Source organism: Nematostella vectensis, chromosome 15 (assembly GCF_932526225.1).
Source record: "Nematostella vectensis chromosome 15, jaNemVect1.1, whole genome shotgun sequence".
Lineage (NCBI taxonomy): Eukaryota > Metazoa > Cnidaria > Anthozoa > Actiniaria > Edwardsiidae > Nematostella > Nematostella vectensis.
In genome coordinates this window covers 4002026-4022180 of record NC_064048.1, presented here as the reverse complement: position 1 = coordinate 4022180, position 20155 = coordinate 4002026, and the positions used below count along the sequence as shown (strand labels likewise).

General features: G+C 40.7%; 1 protein-coding gene and 1 long non-coding RNA gene across 5 annotated transcripts in view; one reads left to right on the top strand and one right to left on the bottom strand.

Annotated features, from left to right (window-relative positions):
- LOC5515674 (protein phosphatase 1 regulatory subunit 12A) overlaps positions 1 to 20155 on the bottom strand; it is a 29508-nt gene that overhangs the window by 1702 nt on the left and 7651 nt on the right. Inside the window, exons 8-17 of one of the 4 annotated variants that reach the window (XM_032385330.2) lie at positions 19009 to 19067; positions 15671 to 15730; positions 12270 to 12540; positions 11135 to 11854; positions 5446 to 5994; positions 3790 to 3906; positions 2986 to 3011; positions 2155 to 2212; positions 1599 to 1706; positions 289 to 339 (exon numbers count right to left, since the gene is read on the bottom strand). In XM_032385330.2, the coding sequence (XP_032241221.2) occupies positions 289 to 339; positions 1599 to 1706; positions 2155 to 2212; positions 2986 to 3011; positions 3790 to 3906; positions 5446 to 5994; positions 11135 to 11854; positions 12270 to 12540; positions 15671 to 15730; positions 19009 to 19067 (2019 nt within the window). Of the gene's footprint in view, positions 1 to 288; positions 340 to 1598; positions 1707 to 2154; positions 2213 to 2985; positions 3012 to 3789; positions 3907 to 5445; positions 5995 to 11134; positions 11855 to 12269; positions 12541 to 15670; positions 15731 to 19008; positions 19068 to 20155 lie in introns of those variants that run through there. The other 3 variants (XM_032385334.2, XM_032385331.2, XM_048722695.1) reach the window with 3 other exon arrangements.
- On the top strand, positions 6717 to 9265 carry LOC125560662. The gene is made up of 2 exons (XR_007306737.1): positions 6717 to 7642; positions 7681 to 9265. It is a non-coding gene; the product is annotated as an uncharacterized LOC125560662 (long non-coding RNA).

The following is a 20155-nucleotide window of genomic DNA, read 5'->3' as shown; positions in this document are numbered from 1 at the left end:
TATATGCTGAATGAAATACTCTTATCAACTCTCATATGGCAACAAGTCGTATCAACTCTACTCGTATCATGGACAAACGGTCATGAGAGTTTGGGGTCTCCATCACTCTCGTCAACTTCCATCTTTGTTGGACGAGGATTAAGAAACTTTGACCAGTACAAAACAACATGGCGTTTCGGGTGTAGAGAGGGTGGGTGGGTGGCGGAGGGGGGGGGGGGGGGGGGTTGTTCAAATGAAATTCTCTGTGATGAGTATGTATCATTTTTTTTATCGAATAACGAGCGTTACCTTCATGTCCTCGCTAAAGCTCGACAGCTTACGTTCGAGTTTTTCTTTGTCCTGTAACGAAAATCATTGAGTGTAAGCTTAACTACTTACCAACCGAGAGTGAGGTCATGCCGGGAAATATCAAACTGAGGCTTTGGCGTATGGAACGAGGCTTTTTTAGGTTGATACGCCAAACCGAGGTTTGATATTTCCCGGTATGACCGAACGGTCGAGGTTAGTTAGTTGTTTATTATATGGCTTTTTAAAATAAAAATGACGAGAAAACAAATCAACTTTCGCTTTCGCGCGAATATCGATTAGTTTATGGATCGATTTCAAAATGGCGGGAAAACAAGAAACACTCGCGCGCTGCCAAATCAAAAAATGTAAATGAGTGAATAGATTCAACAAATAATTGGACGACTTTTCGGGCTATTTTCTCTCTATTTGCAACTTTTGGAAGCTACAGGTTTTATCATAGGTGAAGTTGATCCAAACAATAACAAAGAAAGCTCAGATGTCAGTGTCCACGGCAAGAATGGACTGTTTAGTTCGAAAACTCCACGGTATGTAGAGAACAAACTTCTGAAGTAAAATGAAAAGGGCAATCACTTTTTTGTGCTGATTTATGATTTGATGGAAATATTGAATTTACAAATAACAGGTAGTACTTTTATCTTAAAGACAATTTTCTGGGTCTTTACACCCTTTTTATTTATTCATTTGCCTTTGTTTATCCGATATAAATAACATAATTGTTTCTTGGCTATCGGTGGCGCTCGCCGGCTCGTCGCCTTATTGTTTTTCTTTTTGTAAAAATTTTCCACTTTAATCTCTTCAGGATAATGAAACTCCGACTCAAAGTGCTCGTGCTGCATTAGGGTGAAATTCAAACCATCTTCCCATAAACTAAATGCTATTTTTAAAGTACCAGATAAAGCGGAAAAAAAATCTCATTTCCCCCCCCCCCCCCCCCCCCAACATATGAAGAAAACGTTGTCGTTTTGAGGGACTGGTACCGAGGACTTTTCAGATACTTTCTCCATTGACCAAAGATGGACACAGTCACTGTTTTTTTTCTTCTGATTACAAGTCATAATGTTTACGAAGCACCTGCGGTACGGTAACCGTTAAAATGACAAGAAACATGCAGTTTTTCCAAATAAGGAATACATTTTCTTATATGGGAGTGACCGCGTTTGGCACAAACGACAATTTTTGGCTAAATTTTCTTGATATGATGATGAGATATTTAAATATTTAAAATGCACTGTTTAGCTAGTCCAATCAACGAACCTAATCGACGACTGTAATCAGAGGTTGGGAGTTACCTGCATAGCTTGTTCGAGTTTGACTTTGTACTGTTGGACTTCTATAAGAGCTTCTTGCAGTTTCTCTCGCAGTTTGATGGGATCTGTCTCTGTAACTTGGATATTCGTCTGTTGAAAACAACAACAAAATTGTCATCAACAAAATTGAGTCATCATAGTTTTGTTAAATCGAAAGAGGACGCTACGAGACAAATAAAAAAATATATAGACGCCCCAAAATGATGCAATGCCTCAACAGTCGAACAACAGAGAACACTTTCTCATTAAATGTCTGATCTACAATGTTTTTCGTTGCACACCTTTTCAAAAGGTAAAGAAGAAACTACAAATCTAAAAAAATATATAAATCCAGAAAACAAAACAAAAACACAATGAAAATATCGTTTAAAATATATTCGACTGCTTTAAAATCAGGAAAGAACTATGAGAGGATTCGTTCTTGCGATAGCATAAAAATTTACTCTGTGGCCTCGCTTATGCACTCGTTCAATCGTTAACTGATCCACCTTAACTCGTGCCTTTTCCATTAAGTAATCTGTATGTAGCTACCATGTACCTGGGCTGTAACTGTGGCGGGGGCCTGTCGAGTATCGCGGGCTGTAGTATCGGTACCTCTGCACAATAAAAAACACAACACACGTTCAAGGTAAAATAAATGGTAATAAGAGAGCCCATAAATACACAATTGCATTTGGCATGAATTTGCTCTCAATTTTTAGCGATAACACTGGCAAGATATTCGCACAGGTAGATCGATAATTAGGGGAAAAAGAGGCGCACAGGAATACATCGAGTGACAAGCGCGATTCGCACCCGATTAGATCACGTGTCGGCGCGATATGCCCATGCATAAATTATACAGAAGCATTTTATGCACACGCATGGATTACGTGACAAGCACGTGTTCACGTATAAATCACGACAGGCAGATCGATAATTAGGTAGATCGATAATTAGGGGAAAAAGAGGCGCACAGGAATACACCGAGTGACAAGCGCGATTCGCACCCGATTAGATCACGTGTCGGCGCGATATGCACATGCATAAATCATATAGAAGCATTTTATGCACACGCATGGATTACGTGACAAGCACGTGTTCACGTATAAATCACGTGAGAATCACGACAGGCACAAGAACAAATAACATGAGAAGCACAATATGCATATGAATAGATCACGTGACAAGCACGTGTAAACGTACAAATCACGTGAGAAGCACGATATGCACACGAATAGACCACGTGACAAGCACGTGTACACGTATAAATCACGTGAGAAGCACGATATGCACACGAATAAACCACATGACAAGCACGTGTACACGTATAAATCATGTGAGAAGCACGATATGCATACGAACAGACCACGTGACAAATGAGATTTACCTTGAGCCTTTACTTCGGTCTGAGGCCTGGGTACGAAAATGATAATGAGTACATGGGTCACGCAATGAGTTGACTAAGTGAGGAGGGGGTGTCACACAGATGCGTGACACAGTAAAACAGAGTGCCACTATAGGGGTTACCAGAATGCGATGGGTTTTACCAAGCCTGACACCCGGGAAACCTAGTCTACTGACTCTACCGTTGAGGGCAAAAGGAAAGGAAAGAGTCTATAAATCGGTCTGGTGACGGTTTGGTGTGTGCTTTGGCACTGTTGATTATAAGTGTTGGTAATCGGTATAAGGGGGGGGGGGGGATTAATAGTTACATCTGTGCTGTTGTTGTGTCTCAAAAGTGTTTTGGGATAGAGGAGTGGTCCGGAGGTAGAGCGTTGTCAAATGATGTGCTAGCAATGCATGACTAGTGTAGCCTTGAGTTGCCAATGCCATGACTTTATGGAAAAATGATGTGCTATGTGCTAGTGAGAGTTGCCAGTATTGTTTAGCCCGGTACATACAGCACCATTGTTGCAAAAAAGCTGGCGAGAAACTGGGTTGTTTGAACATCAAATTTAGAGTTTCTTTGAAGCAGTTCACCAACATTTCTGTTGTGATGTGGTCAATGGAGTGCAAATGGGACAGCTAGGCTGGTGGGTCTTAGTGCTGTTTGAATAAAGCTTTAATTTAGGTGCTTCTGAAGAAATGGTGCAGTGAACTGATCGCATGGTTGTGTGAACACAGTGATTATCTTGTGTAACGAGGCATTTCTGGCATGGGTTGGGCACTGAAAGTGCATCAAGGAACATACCGATGACTCTGTATCCCCCCTCTCCGGCAGTCTGCTCCTTCTGTATGATGGTCGCTCCTCATTAACTTTAGTATTCCTCTTAGCTGCCCTCGCTTCTGCAGTGGAATCATCCTCAGCCTGGGAGAGTAGAGTTAACATAAAAGGCCATCATGTAAATATCACTAAGCACGTCGGGTAATGGACAATTTGAAGATGTTTTTGAGTGCAAAGTATTAGCAATATTTTTTGGACATGATTGTTCACTGGTCGAATGCCGAATCAAAATAAGACAAAAACAGGAGACTAAACCAATCACCAACTATATAGCACAGCACAAAGGGCCTTAAATACAAGGTGTTCAATGGTGAAAAAGGATGCAATACTATTTGTCAGAGCAGGGGGTGTAAACTCGATGTTAGAGGATAGGCTTTAGGGTGTGGCATGCTGAGTAAGGTGTAGTGGGGATGGAGGGATTGTGTCATCACATGTAGGGGGATTGCAAAATTGGGGTGTGGCACCCCAAGTAATGGAAGAGGTGTGAAAATGCTTGTGAGGAATACGGCTAAGCGAGTTGGGAAAGGACCAATCAACAATGAATTAGTTGCAGCCTTTTGCAGTTAGAAGTTGGGTAAGAAGTCGTGAATTGAGAATAAATTGGTTACATAAAGTTGTCAACACATTGGACGACGGTTACGTGAAAGTGTCTATGGACATTGTGTGAACTCGTCAATTTATTGTCTGTTGGGCATATGAAGTTGTCAATTTAAACAATAACAAAGGTGTGAAATCGTCAATTGTGTTGGGTTGTGAGACTGTGTTAGTTCATAGAATGTTGGTAGTGTGAAGTTTCAAGTCTATAGAATGTTGGTTGCCAATTCATATCATGCTGGTTGAATGAAGTTTTAAATTCAGATAATGTTGCTTGGGTGAAGACAATGACGTTTATTACCTGGAGAAAGGTGCATTTTAAATGACATGTGAAAGTCTGATAACAAACTGACTGAGAATGTTTAATTGAAGTATAAAAGAATGCATGGGCTTTAAAATGATTTGAGAATTTTTTTGTATTTATTTCTATAAGCTAAGAATCAGGACAACAACTGATAAGTGAAGTATCATCACCACAAGAGGATACAAATAAAATATGATGTATATGACACTTTTTATTTTTTGTGATGCAACTTTGATTAAACGTAATTTGAAAGTCTTTATAGTTCTTAAAGTGAATTGCACATTGAAGCAAAACAAGAACAAGAAATGCTTTGTGATACTTTGCAAGCAATCTTTATAATGTTATATTGATACAAATAAAAAATCCAAGCATGCTCGTCACGAGTGGATGTGGATGCAAAAAAAAAAAAAAAAAATGGTATGCATGACAACTTTTAGTCAAGTGGTTAGTCACTCCCTCTCTCTTACGCACTGACTTGTCTGTCTGTTATTCAGTTGTTCAGTTAGAGTTAACTTTGTCAAAGTCCAACTCATTCGGGCCCAAAATGACTCTGAAGAGGAAGCAGCCTTATCATTGCTGAGTGGGTGTGGTCTCCAGCCAGGAGGAACAGGGCTCCCACCAGAAGGAAGGGTGTTCCAGCCAGGAGACAAGGGTGCTCTTGACAGTAGAGAGGTGTGCAACGGTGGAAAGGTGTTCCACCTGAAGTTATAGGGGAGGAGGTTTACCTCATCAGTGGGCATGTAAGCAACCCCAGTGCTGCGGCGGTTTTCCCGCAACCTTCGCTGCCGTCGAACCCTGCTCTGTGCAGTCATAGATCCAATAGAGTCATCTGAATCCTTCTCTTGCGTATCCAGGTTCTCCTTCAACTTCTGCCGTCTCTCCTCTCGCTCATTAGTTTCTCTCTCCTGCTTAGCTCTCAAGGTTAGTAATTCTCGCTCTTTAGTCTCTCTCTCCTGTTTTTCTTTTTCTAAACGTTCAGACTCTCTCACCTTCCGCTGTTCGCGCTCCTTTTCTGCGTCCTGGAAGCGATTGCGCCTGTAAGATGGCACCTCAGCCTTCTCCTTTTCTTTTTCCCGTTCCCTCTCTCGTTCTAGCCGTTTTCTTCGCCATGATGAGACCTCTCCCTCCTCATTCTCTTTGTTTTGGTCCTGAAGACGACTGCGCCGTGTGGTGAATGTATCCGCCTCTGGCTCCTTTTTGTCTCGGTCTGCTGAGGTGGCTCCTAGCCGTGTTCTAGAGGTGCGGTCAGTGGTTCCAGCGTGAGAAGTAGGTTCCTGGTGGGGAGAGGTTATGCAACATTATTAGCCTTAGTCATTTTCATTCAAGCTTGAAAAGTACCCTTCTAAAATCCATTTCTTTAATAAAAACTGCACGCTTTCTGTATACATTCTGTTTTGTTATGTACGTTGGGTTTAAAATAATTATTTTCATGCTTTCTATCTTTAAAAGATGTTTAACATTAATCAAATTAAAACGAATAAGGGGGAAGTTAACAAATTACCAAAGAATGGTAATGTAAATGTAGCAAGAACAACAAATCTGTTTCCCTTCTCATAAAATCCTCCCAACCCCTTACTGGAAGTCCTAGATCGGCAACTTCATATTGCCAAGGATCCCGCATCATCCCTTCTTGCCTTTTGAAATCTATTCAAAAAGGCTGTGGAATAAGCCCAATCATAAGACAAAAAAATTCATATTTAAAATAATTTAATGCATGGTATATTTTAATGACAAACAATGCTCCCGATGCGCAAAAAAAAATCCTCCGATTTTTATTTTAGCCTTCAAAAAAAAGTTTCAACACAAAATGGAAAGGGATAAACGTCAAGCAAAATAAATTTTCCGTAATTATAGATTTCTAAAAAAAACCCGACTCTTTTGGAAGTGTATATCATAAAAGAATTCTCGATGCATTTACAGCTAAATTTTAAATGTCATGTTGACAAACATTAGAAGGCCCGACCATCAAAGATCGCTAATTAGCTGCGTCGATTTGTTTGGGTATTGAGTAATTACTCTAGCAATAGCGTCTGTAACGCCCACGCTTCGTACGGGAATCCAAACAATCCACGAAAACACTGCGCAAAGCCTTGAGGGATGAACCAAGTAAAAACTGCACCAAAGCCTGGGCTTTCAACTAGCATTTGTGGAAAGCTTCACGGATGAGAAAGATTGAATACCATGCGAGAAGAGAAGATTAATCAATTAGGGACTTTAAGTATAAACGAGTTATTTCAGGGTCTATTAAACGCGTGCAGCAGACCGTGAAAAGGGAATAGACTTTTGCCCTTTCGACTTTACAAACATACATATTGACTGAACGCGTTTATGCGTCTGAATTGAAGAGATTTATTTTAGAATGGCTCGAGATCACTGCAGCTATTCTTCTGTAAAACTTGCGGTTGTTTAATAATTTGGTAGTGGGCTTTTGGGAGTTCATGGATTATTGCTATTGTTTTTCACGGTGCATTAAGCGCATGGAATTCCGGCGTAAATGAGCACTAAAAGATGAGCTATGTAGTTACCCTATTGGTGCGGTCTTGTTTCATTAGACAGATTAAGAACGCCAGGTGATGTAAGGGGGCACGGAATCACGCACTCCGCAGATATACACCCGTGGTATCTAAATCTCTTGGTTTAATGTTAAGGTATACTGGTCTATTGGCTTCGCAGCGCGGCGAAGCAGATGCGCTCTTGTTTAGGCATCTTGAGGGTATTAGTTTTGATTATGTACTTTAGTGATTAGTGAAGGCAATTAGAAAGTGACGGCCACTTCACACGCGTGAGAAATAAGCCACCTTGAGCTAGTGAGACTCCAACTGCCAAACAGAGCTATGGGGAAACCTCCATGGGGTATACACCACGGAGTGCGAGATTCTACAGCTAATAGCGAGGCAGCTGGGGTTGTTCTTAGGCACAGATGTGCGGGCGAGTTGGCGAATGGGATGGGCACGGTTGAGCGCACTTGACTAAGTCACTTATCTTTGGTGATAAATCTGTTATAAACTAGTAGGCTGATTATTACAAGGCGTCAATAAGCAGCATCTATAAGCCCCTACTGCTGCATGAACAATGACGCGCGTCGCGCTGGTCTAGAGCACTGCCTTCTTGTATGATCCTGATAACTCGAGCTCCAACAACTCGAAATGTTAGATGATTTGAATCGATTTAGGATCCCTGAAGACAATTTTCGAACATCTCTACTTGAATAACTAAACTCCCCGCTAACTCCAACTGTTTTTCGTAGCGCTCCAGGCTTGGGATTAACAGGGTTCCACCGCAATAGCAAAGCAGAGAGTAGTTTAATTACTTCCCCTGCAGCGCCAAGAATCCCACACCCCTGCGAGTGAAGGGAATATGATCAAGGATCAATAATACGATGCACGCACAGGCTACTGCGCGCACAGATGAACCTCCACCTCACGCAAATGAAAACATTCGATACTCGCAGCACCCGAGGGCGTCAATAACGCGGGATACTCTGCATCATATACCGAGCAATGTTCGCTACACCAGTGTGCAAGGCACCGGGGAGAGGCCGCTTTACTAAACAGTATAAACTCGGACATGGCTGTTAAACTATCTATATATGTTGGCTATCAGATATTAGGAAAATGGCGTTAAATCGTACAGTAGACAAAAAGAGATAGTCGCTTTAAAATAGACGTCACGTAGTAGCAGTAGACATCAGATGTGTGTATCTAAGAGAAGAAAGTTGTGCTGTGAACAGCCGGTTTGCTGGGCTTACAAATTATAACTAAGAAAAGTCAAAAGATCTGCGCAACGTAAGCTGCGATGTACGCTAAAAAGACATGTAAAGCAAGCCAAAGTAATCACTGTCTGTAGCCAACTCAATCGCCAGACAAATCGGCGAATACATGTTAGTTTAGGGCTCACTGGCCATGGCGTTTACGACGAACGGAAATTCCTTGGCTTTTAAAAACAGGGAGTTATTTTATATTCATCATCTTCCAAATATTGCGTCTACAATGCTTGTTGGAGGGCGTTGAGTGCGGAGAATCGCATGGAAGCAAGTACAGATTACTTATCATGCGAATACACAAACAGATGGACTCTAAAAGGTACTCAATAGCGACCAGTTTTAAATAGTCGGATCCCTTAGCAAACTGCAGGAGTAAAAGAATGCTTTTACATTGCAGTATCCAGAATATAATAGAAACACAACAACAAAAGAACCCCTGATGCAGCGAGTACCGACGGCTAGGGATATTTGCAAATTGGTTTATCTAAAAATCTTTTTGACACCGACGGATTGTTTGTAGAATGACCATCGTGCGATGGCAAGCTCGTCATCACGGCAGACGTGATCTATATCCCGCTCACCGTAAATGTTGTGTTCTGTTCTACTCAAAGACGAAATGCATTCTCATTGCATAAAGAAATGCAGATTTGCAGAAGTTTCCTTGGTCTATCAATTCACAAAAACAATCCATTACACATATGGGCTTTGTTCTGCAACGCTGTAGGTTCACCGCTCGGGTTAGACAACAGATCTTCCGGCGGTATAATAAATAAGAAATATAATTTCCCGAGTGATATATCGCGCAATATTTTCCCGAGCCGCGGTGAGTGTCATGAAATATTTACCTGTCTCGGACTGCGACTCCGAGCACCAGCGCGGCTAGTACTGCTGTAGTTTCTCGAATAGGACATATTTCGGCTGCTATAACGCGGGTAGTGCGACGCAAGGGAGCGTTAGCCGGCAAATACTTAAGGGTGAAGAGTTCGGGTGATCCTGCTGGGCCGATGACAGCTGCTTCTGTTGCTTACCTCGCGAAAACACACGCGCGCAAACACGATCCACGCACACGGACGCAATGAATACACGAATGTGCGAGACTTTTGCGAAATGGGATGCTTCTATTCTTAAAGCTAACGCCGTAAACGGTGCTAAACGCGATATCTGTCAGGATTCTCGTAGGATATTCAAAGGACATTGCAAGACTGCTAGTCGCGATTAACCAACGAGATACTTAAAAAAAGGCCTAAAAGCATCAGCAACGAGTGTTTTTTTTTTTTCACGAAATCTCGCGCGATAAAGGCCAAGTGCGAGGCAATATGAGCAAGCCGCGTATTATCAATGAGATACTCAATAACATGAGCCAAAGACGTCAATTGATGCAAGCAGAAGAGCCCTTCACGCCAGCGCGTTGGCAAAAACAAAGCTCTTAAGGGTGCGTGGGCGGAGACGGTGTGGGCCAATACGGCGCTGCGCAATGCAAGATGCACGGCATTACGGCAAAGCGCGAGTTGTGTGGATAGGCGCGGTGCGAAATGTTTGCACAATGGAACCTCGTTGGTATGGGCATCGCTAAGACCTATAAGGCAGTCCTGGAGCAGGTGAACCTCGTTAATAAGGACACCACTGCGACCCATAAGCCTGTCCTTATTGAAACCTCATTAAAAAAGGGCACCGCTTAGACTGACAAGCCTTTCCCCATATAGTAGAACATCGTTAATAAGAACACCGTTGAGGCCCATTAATAAGGACACTACTAGGTCCCACAAAACTGCCCTCGCACACTGGAACTCCGATAATAAGAACACTACTAGGTCCAACACAACTGCCCTCGTACACTAAAACCTCTCTAAAAAGGACACTACTGGGTCCCACAAAACTGCTCCTATATACTGGAACCTCTCTAAAAAGGACACTACTGGGTCCAACACAACTGCTCTCGTACACTAAAACCTCTCTAAAAAGGACACTACTGGGTCCCACAAAACTGCTCCTATATACTGGACCTCCTATAAGAAGGACACTATTGTGTCCCATAAAAGTGCCCTCGGTAATAAATACACTATCGAGGCCTATATAACCGTACTCATTTACAGGATCTCGCTTTCAAAACAGTCCTTCAAAAAGGATGTATAGAGCGGCGTGCCACTTTAATTGCGCGTGACGTGCGCACGGAGGTGGCGAACTCAAGCAGCGTCGTAGTAAAACCCGAATTTTACAAATGAAATATGAAATATGAAAATTCAAGGCAGAGAACAAAATTATCTAGCAATTCATATCTGGCGAAAGCGCTTCAGTTACAAAAATTGAATAGAGAATAACGGATTAGCTTGCGCAAATCAGTCGATCAAAGTTTTTCGCACTAAATATTTTGCTAACAAAATGGCGGAAATCAAAAGAGCAGAATTTCTTGTTGTGGTCTTTCTTAAAACCCGGAGCATATCAAAGAAATGTGTTGCGCAAAAGCTTTATGGTGCATTTTCTTTTTTTTTGATAAATAGACCTTAAAGACTTGACAGACATATTCAAACCATAGGCACATTGAGGCATACACATCATATTCGACGGGCATTTAAGCACTTTAAATAAAAAAATCCATTCACCGCGTATATACGGCGACCTCCGTATCACGTATGTATTTCTCAAGCTCTTACCGTGGTCTTCGCGCTGTCGAGATCGTTGCTCTTCTCTTCTTCCTCCTCCTCCTCCTCATCGTCATTATCGATACTACCAACGAAAGCCGTACCAGCACGCTTCGTCACCTTTCGTGCTTTCCGACCACCGGCCGACGAAGGCGGCTCTTTCTCGTCCTGCGACGATCGAGAGCCGAGTCGATCACGAACGCTACTCGTCGTGCTATCCGTAGTAGCAGTCGTCGTCGTTGCGGACGAGCGCGAGCCGAACCTATCCCGAATGCTACTCGTTGTGCTGTTAGTAGTCGTCGTTGCCGCAGTCGTCCGAGTCGGGAATCCGAATTGCGAGCTCGGTTCTTTTTTCTCCTCCCGATCTGCGAACCTTGAGCCGAAAGTTCTGCTGGGTGTGGTCGGTGTCGTGGGCGAGGCAGGCCCCTTCTTGTCCTGATCTAGGAAGGGGGACTTCAGCGCCCTGCTGCCGCCAGTAGTGACAGGCTGTCGAGACGTAGGCGAGGTCACAGAGGAGCTCAAAGAGGGTGTGCTCTGAGCACGAGTGACGGGTGTCCGGGAGTTGACCGTGCTTGGCGGTGTCTTCGTAGGAGCAGCTTCCTCTTCCGACGAGGTTTCCGTCTCGCTTTCGGAGCCCGTGGATTCAGATTTGAGCTGTGCGCGCTGTTGTGAGGGTTTCGCAGGTATCGAGTTCACGGCGGTTTTTCGAACAGGAGTTGTTCTGGGCGGAGGCTGAAAGACATGTTATGGGTTAATGTTATAGGAAAAGTAGTTTGTCTGCGTAGGGCGGTGAAAAAAAGACATTAACATAGTGTTGAAGTCTGATACTTTATTAATGACATTTGGTTGGAAGTTTCCCAGTTACTTGCTTGAATTAGCCGATGGAAATGGATTGTTTGAGTAACTCGGTTTGTGCGCGAGGATAACATGGCGGCGTGATTAGCCTTCTTTAAGTTTAACTAAATAAAGCAGGGCTTAGGTTGGAGGCCTGCTTCGAGTAAACGGACTTCGAGTTATCAACGGACTTCGAGTTATCAACGGACTTCGAGTTATCAACGGACTTCGAGTTATCAACGGACTTCGAGTTATCAACGGCCCGAGTTACTAGGGATGAAAATACAGTCATTATATGAGGCAATTCCAGTACCTTTTGTTCCTCTTCAGATGAGCTTTCCTCGGTGCTGCTCTCCGTCTCACTCTCGGTCTCGCTTTCACTTTCATCCTTGTTATAACTAAACGCCCTCTCCTTCTCCTTGTCCTCTTTAGGGGACTCCGCGAAGCTGGGCACCTTAACGTACCCTAGGCGTGGCTTGGTGGGGGCAGGGCCATCCTTTTCTCGGCTAGCCTCCAGTTGCATGCGCTCTTGGTTAATATCCCGTAGAAACAAATTTTGATCTTTTATTCTTGTAATGGAGCTCCTGTGGAGGAATCCATAGGGTGGGCACATTATGGGTTGAAGTGAAGCAACCGTTAGTCTGTTCCGTGATTTGTATGCAGAGGGACAAACAAGAACTCTCAAGTTGCACTGGCTTTGTGATGAAATCAATCGCGAATGTACAAAAGCATTGATAGGATTAGGCGTGAGGGGTGGAGGGGGAGAGTGGCATGAATCCCCCCTCCCCCCCTCCTACACCCCATCCACCACCAAAAACATTTTGTTACAACCGAATTTCAGAAAATCCTGGCAATGTGGCTAGGTCATGCCCCTGGATGCATATAAACTAAGGGAGATGATATGTAAGTCATCATGATGAGCTGGTGCAACAAAAACTTTTGATAAAGATCTTTAAAATCAAATCAATGAGGATGGAAGTGTGTGATATGGAAAAGTGAAAAACTAAAAACAAAATAATATAAATTGCAATTACAATAAATAATGGATATGATGAATAAGTGTTGGTCATGTACCAGTAAAGCTAGTCTGCCATGTAAAAAAAGGATAGCTTATAAATCGTATATACGCTGAATTTTCAAATGCAAACAATTACAGCTTATAAAATAATCTAATGAAAGCTGTCCTTACAGGCAGTCATTTTTATCTTTGAAATCTGGATCTTCCACTGCGATGTCTGCGAACTCTTTTAATTTTAATGTCCAAATCTACTTCTGTAATTGATGAAACTCTCTACGCCGGGGGGCCGATTCATAGATAAAAGTGACATCACAACAGAGTAGAAACACTAAAGGTTTCGAAATGCAAGATGCTCCAAACTTGAATTTTCTTACACTGCAATGACCGCGTTTCCATGGCTGCCTTGACAGTTTTGTGAAATAAGCCAATAAGGACGCAAATAATGGGCTATCTGACAGGCATCAATGTCACTAGCCATTCATGTGTTACAAAATGCACACTGCACATCGAAACCCTCCTAGTGACGAGGTTCACGCCAATCAAAGCTGTGCTTCTTCCTTGCCAAATGAGTGTTTTTAAGGCTAACTTTTTATTGGTGGCCACATACTTGTCTTTGGCGTCAAAAAAATGCTTAATTGGAAGTGTGGTAGTGACTTCCTACTGGTACATGACCAACACAGCGTGATGAAATGAAGGGAAATGGAAAACTGAAAATGATGATGTGGATAGATGAAGTGGAAAATGAGACAAGGAACAAGTTAACAACAACTGCAGCAAAGGCAAGAGCAATAGCAACAAACAGGCCCAGAGATCAGCAGAGAGCACACAGCACATGTATGCTCCCAGTACATGCCGTATTATTTGGACATTTTACAGCATGCAGGCTACACATTATTGAAGGACGTTTCTTACAAACAACAGCTTAGAAAGGCACAAACCAATGGGTGGCAAAAATAGAAATTTGTTTAATATAACATTTTTTTTAAAATCTTACACTGTAGTTCTATTTTTTTCTGTCATCAATTTACCCACAATTTAACTATGTTTAGTTTAATTAATCTGTGCAAAAGCTTTAAAATCAAAACTAAAATAGTAATACAAGTATACTACCATCCAGGTTTGATCAACAATACAGTAGACCTTGCATAAATGGAACCGGTTTGTGACCTACAGTTTTTGGGATACAAGCCCCTATATGGGAGGTAATATTACAGGGATAAGGGACTTGGAAATATCCCTGTCATGCAAATTCTTGTAAATGCCACCTTCTCTCCACTAACAAAAGTAAGAAGGAACTAAATGAATCACCTAAACATCTTAAAAGGACGCACAAATTCAAAAGTATCCATGCAATACAAGTTTTAGCACTGATAGCTCCGCTAAGAAAAATTGGTGAACGAATTGGCAAACTAGACACCAGCAAAGAAGATTCTGGCATACAACTTCATGACAAAACGTCCCCTACTAGTGTGTATGATCAGACAATTTGATCAAGTATTGCATGGGTACAAAAATATAAAAATGAATTACTTATTGACCAGTAACTGACTTTGATATATAGGAACAATGTATATCCAGAGATCCTCCAAGTGGGTGTTTAGGAAGAAACACAGAAAAGATGTTATGAGTTCGGAATAATGCTTAAACACGAGGTTCTCCTCCCACCCCCAGGCTCGAATTTGCAATTATAATCAAAACACTGGGACAATAGCAGTCACAAATTATAAGCCTTCTGTAAAACTGCTTATCTCTGAGCATCAGTCGGCTAGAATAAAACAATTTTTGCACAGGTAACAAGACAGTTGTGTAAAGAGATTGTTGAATTAGTTATTTGCTGTACACTAACGTTTTCGGTGCAAATTAAATTTTGCCCTATCCATAATCTAGCGCACCTGCATAAATTATTCTCGCGCTGTGATGAAAATGCTCGTATTTTAGAGCGCACACAGGTTGGTAAACATTATTTTATGATAGATAGAAACATTTTTAGATGGACAACTCTAGGAATTATATTTATTTTGAATGTAAATTTTGAATTTAGCGCTCAGAGCAATTTTCCTGACATATTCACTCATAGACGCCTGATTTATAACTGATTGTTTTTGAGCCCGGGGGTGGGAGGAGCTTTCCCTTTATAGCGGAACCTCGTGTTTAAAGCACTATTTCATTGTGGCAGCGGTCAGTGTATGGGGCTGTTATTTATTTCAATGGATTACATGGACTATAAGAAATCTAATAAGAAATCTTTTGTCATTTCAATAATTATTTAATTAACAACGGATTACACCATTTATTCTTGCCTTGTTTTATCTTTGGGAGAAACAAAAGGTTTTAGTTTTATTGACCCATTTTCTCCTGTACCAGCCTTAGCCGGCCAAATGTGATAAGTTGTATCAATTTCTCTAAATTAGTTTTTATACAAGTAGAACCTGCTTTGCCAAAGGATGTGCACAGTGTGTGCATTAGTCCATCCGGGGACTCACGCTAAGGGATCATGTGACAAGCAGGTCCCATATTGGTAGTGCTTTAGTGACTCTGCTGGTGCTCAAAGTTCACTTAGAAGCAGTAACAAAGATTGCGTATGTAGAGTAGCAGTCCAAGATATGGAGAGACAGTTGTGAAAAGCAAAGACTGAGAGAGGTCATGCAAAGAGGAAGGCGAATCAATGATGTTTGGCTAAAGGATGTCTTACATACATCAGTCCTTCGATATCATAGTCAGTACTGTTATATGTTGGATCCTTACAACCAGTGGGGCTAAATAAACAAAGAAAAAATCAACAAAAATCAACTACTTCACTACATTTCTGGGCAATAACAAAATAATAGCCTTAAAATAGTTCTTGGTACCAGATTACAGCTGTTGCTACAGATATTTCACATAGGTTGAGAGCAAGTCAAAAGTGTGAATACAGAAAACAATGTTAGCATGAGAATGTGAACGAAGTGTATAATGATGTCATTAGAGGAATGAGATTAACAATGCAAGAATATAAGATTAGGAGCTGCAAAGGGAGCCAAGCTCTAGTTAATTTAGCTTAGTTTACCCAGATTAAAGAAAATAATTCCTTCTTCCAAATGTCTGATTATTAATTTTCAATTCCGAATTGCATGCTTTTGTTTCTGGACCCTATTAAAAGAGAAAAATGGCAATTTTATTTTAAGGCGTTCTTTAACGTTCTTTTATAGACCCTCTTTAAAGTTAGAAACGTACAATATTTCTACAATCTTAAAATGTATTATGAAACCAGACAAATGGGTAAAGGAAGGTCATTTTTACAGAACACAAAAGGGCCAGTGCAACTTGAGAGAACAGTAGAAAGGGTGCAGTTCCTGAAATAGAGCACATAATCCAAGGCAGTGTGAGAGAAAACAAACACAAAAGCTTATATCAAATAAGACAGGCCAACATGACAGAAAAACATGACATGAAGCTTCTATAGGCCCATTTCACATCTTATAAGGTGGGGAATTTATCTAAGTACTTAGTGAGTAATAGCAAACAAAATATCAAATGCGACTTTTTGTAAACTGTCAGGAAATTTAATCTTTTCGTCTCTGAGCCCATGCATAGCGCACGGATAACCATCTTAAATAGCAAAATTCTGGGTATGTACATTTCGGCCTCACACTATTTGTGCTTTGAAAATCAGTCCAGAAAACAAGGAGCCGATGAACATTGTAAGAAATTGTTTCTTTTTTTCTCTATCTCGAATTGCCAATTTTGCAGGTTTTTCCGTCCTATCAGGCAGACCCTGCACATGGCACACATCCTAGGCAGGACACAGCCACAGGCCAGTACAAATAGGGTGATTTAGATCCAGGACGCCGGCAAGAGGATGCTGCTTCACGCACGTTCGATTGCGCGCACACTAATTTTTGCCGGCGTCCCGTCCTGAAGAGGACATGAAAAAGCATGAAATGCTGTCCTGAACAGGACGCGACGCCGGCAAGAAAAGCGTGCGCGCGCAATTGAACGTGCGCGAGACGGCATTTCTTGCCGGCGCCGTGGATCTAAATCACCCTAATAACAATTTGACAAGGTGGAGGCCAAAAATTTTCCTGGGAAATGCCATGTCAGTATAATTAACTCTCCCATAAATGGACACTTTGGGAGTCCAAACAGAAGACTATCAGTAGAATAGTCCACTTGCATGATGATATAATCAGTGTACCAAAAGTCACTGTGTTTTATTCACAAGAACGACTTTAATTATTTTCAATTCACAACTGAATGAGAACCTCCAAAACGATTTATGGAACTTGAAGACCAATATGCAAGCCCCGTATCTCTGAACTATTAAGGAGAATATTGAATTCCAGTGATCATAAGAAGAGTCTAAAAAACATGTTTTAAGAAACTATCAAAGAAAATATCTGCTTTAGTCCTTTAGTAGAGAGATGACTGACACAAAACATGAAGAAATATTTCTCCCACAATTACATTTTAACAAAGGTTGAGATTTCAGATAAAGAAATAACAAAACACAATATTTTAACAAAGGAAAATAAAAAAGGCTACTTCTTTAGTTGATTCTTTTTCAAATAATCATAAAGGAAAAAAATATACATATATATATACTTACAGAATTATATATGGCCAAAAGAAAACTAAGGATAGCTAATAATTAGCTCGTTATCACCATGCAGTCAAATTACTGTTAATGCTCGTTTTAGCTCATGATGCTTATTTCCTTTTGTGGGCTGCAAAGTGGGCACAACTTTGAATTTGAAGTTGGATGCTTATTGGAAGGGGGCACTCATTTCACAATTCAGAAAAAAGCTTAAAATACAGCTTAATGGATCATATTCTGAAAACAATTCAAACTAAATCATTGATTAGTAGGAATTTAAACAAAAACAACTCCAACAAACAGTCTAGTGTGTATCTTTCATTGTTAAAAGAAAGAGTAAATAAAATTGGCTAAATGCCTTTAATTTGGACCTTCATGCGTTTTCGGAGGTAAGTGGAGGACTTTTATTTAAAGAGGGAACTTATTTATATTCTTAACCTTGGAGAGAGGGGTGTTCAAATAAGGGCATTCATTGGAATCTTGGCACTTAAACAAGGTACACCATTTAGAGAAAATTTATCATCATTTTTATTTCAACCAAAGCAGTTTTATGTTAACTTTAAAGCCAACAAAAAGTATAAGTAAAGAAAGAAGACATTTCTCTGAGATTGCAGATCTCCTGCATTTTTTTAAAAAAAAGAAAAGAGAATAGGGAATACCTTAAAATGAAGTACTAGTGCATACCAGATAGCATTAAGAAAAAAAGAAAGAAAGAAAAAGGCAAAGAAGGAATACTTGCCCTAGTATCCTTTTTACCTACAGCTTGGTTCTCATATCTGTAGCCTCATGGTACTTAGGCTTAAAGCCGCAATGTCACCAGTTTACTTTCAGTTTATGTATCAACCTCGATTATGTAAAATGAAAAATATTTCAAAATATTGAAAGCAGGTGTTTATTAGAAGTTTCTTTGAAGATGTGAGTATAATTAACTCACCTATTAACTCACCAATTAACAACCTCGATTATGTAAAATGAAAAATATTTCAAAATATTGAAAGCAGGTGTTTATTGGAAGTTTCTTTGAAGATGTGAGTGATAATAGAGTGGATGGCCTGTTAAGTATCTCAGATTCCAATAGATTCTTTTGTCTTTTAATGGTTTAGGTTTCTGTCGGACCTCCAAGGGTAAACTGGTGACAATGCCGCTTTAAATGAAATGGCCTTGATACTATTCAGAGGTATGATGCATTTAATATGCTGTGACACTGTTTTTCACCCCAGTGACACATTTTTTGTTATTACTACAACAGAAGTCAAAACCAAAAGCACCAAAGCCATCCCCCATGTGCTTAATCTAAAAAGAAAACAAAATAGTACAAAGACTTTACCTGCTAGAAAACAAAGTTTGGCTTCAGCCCTGATACTCTTTCTTCTGGAGAAGCCCATGAATGGCTCTTTATCAACAGTTAATACCATAAAACACAGCATATGTGCATAAATGACACTTTTTATTTGAACTTACCTTCGTTTTAATGGAGGTGGACCTGATGTTTCCAAATTAGTTTTTATTAATGGTGAAATCTGCAAAACATAAAATATGCATGCTTACATTTTGATTTGATTTTGAGAGGGGATTTGAAACCAGTGATTGAGAACTAAAAATAAAAAAAAATTAAAGACAGTTAAACGCTATTTTTTTAGCTGAACATTGCACCATTAATGCTATCCAATCCATTGCTGGCTCACAAAGAAAAAATGTTGAGTTTGCAATCTGGAAAACGCATAGCCTGAGTTAACAGACCCCCGCTCAAAATCTAAACGAAACTTGAGCGAGTGTCTGAGCAACAAACTGGGTTGTAACGTACTAGGGTAGTGATTCTGATTAATATCAATGAGTTTGTTTTGTATTTGTGCTCTAAAGCCATCGACGAAGCTTCTTCAAGATACAAAGTGGGAAGTTGTTCCCAAAGTGAAAACGATTGCCTCCGTTTGATCGAGCAACAACCATATAAGGTGGAAATCGTAAAGAACTCTTCGTATCTATGCAAGACTTGCTTTTGTGATCTAAAGAAAAGGGAAGGGCTGAATAAAAGCCTTGAATGCACAGACAATTAACTTGGCTTGCCTTGTAAGTCTTCGGGGAAAACCTGTGGCCTTTCATGTCAAAATATATCTTGTGGCTCGTGCGTTTTATGTTTCATCGTCAAGACGCAAAATAGGGAACTGCTTTCTTACGGCTCTAGAATGCCTACGTCTAAAATCAAAAGTGTGTTGAGCTGTAAATCATTGAATAAATCATCCACTTTAACCTGCTCACAACAAGTCAAAACGTATTCTTTTAGAACTTTTAAATCTACTGATCTCACACTCGATAACCATCTTGAAAACTAAAGGATAAACAACTACGTGACACAGCCAAAACACGTCGACCCATCAAAATCACTACCCGGATCGGTTAGTAGTTACTGACTATGGATCTGGGCAGTGTCACGCCATCCAGTACCTTACATTTCAGTTAGTTGCTCATACTCTCACTCAAGTTTCATTTAGAATTTAAGCGGGGGTCTGTTTACTCAGGCTACAAAAAGCAGAGGTTCCGAGATACTAGCAAGCCTGATACTCAAAGACAGTTGGAAGAAAAAATCCCAGAACCTGGAATTTCAATAAAT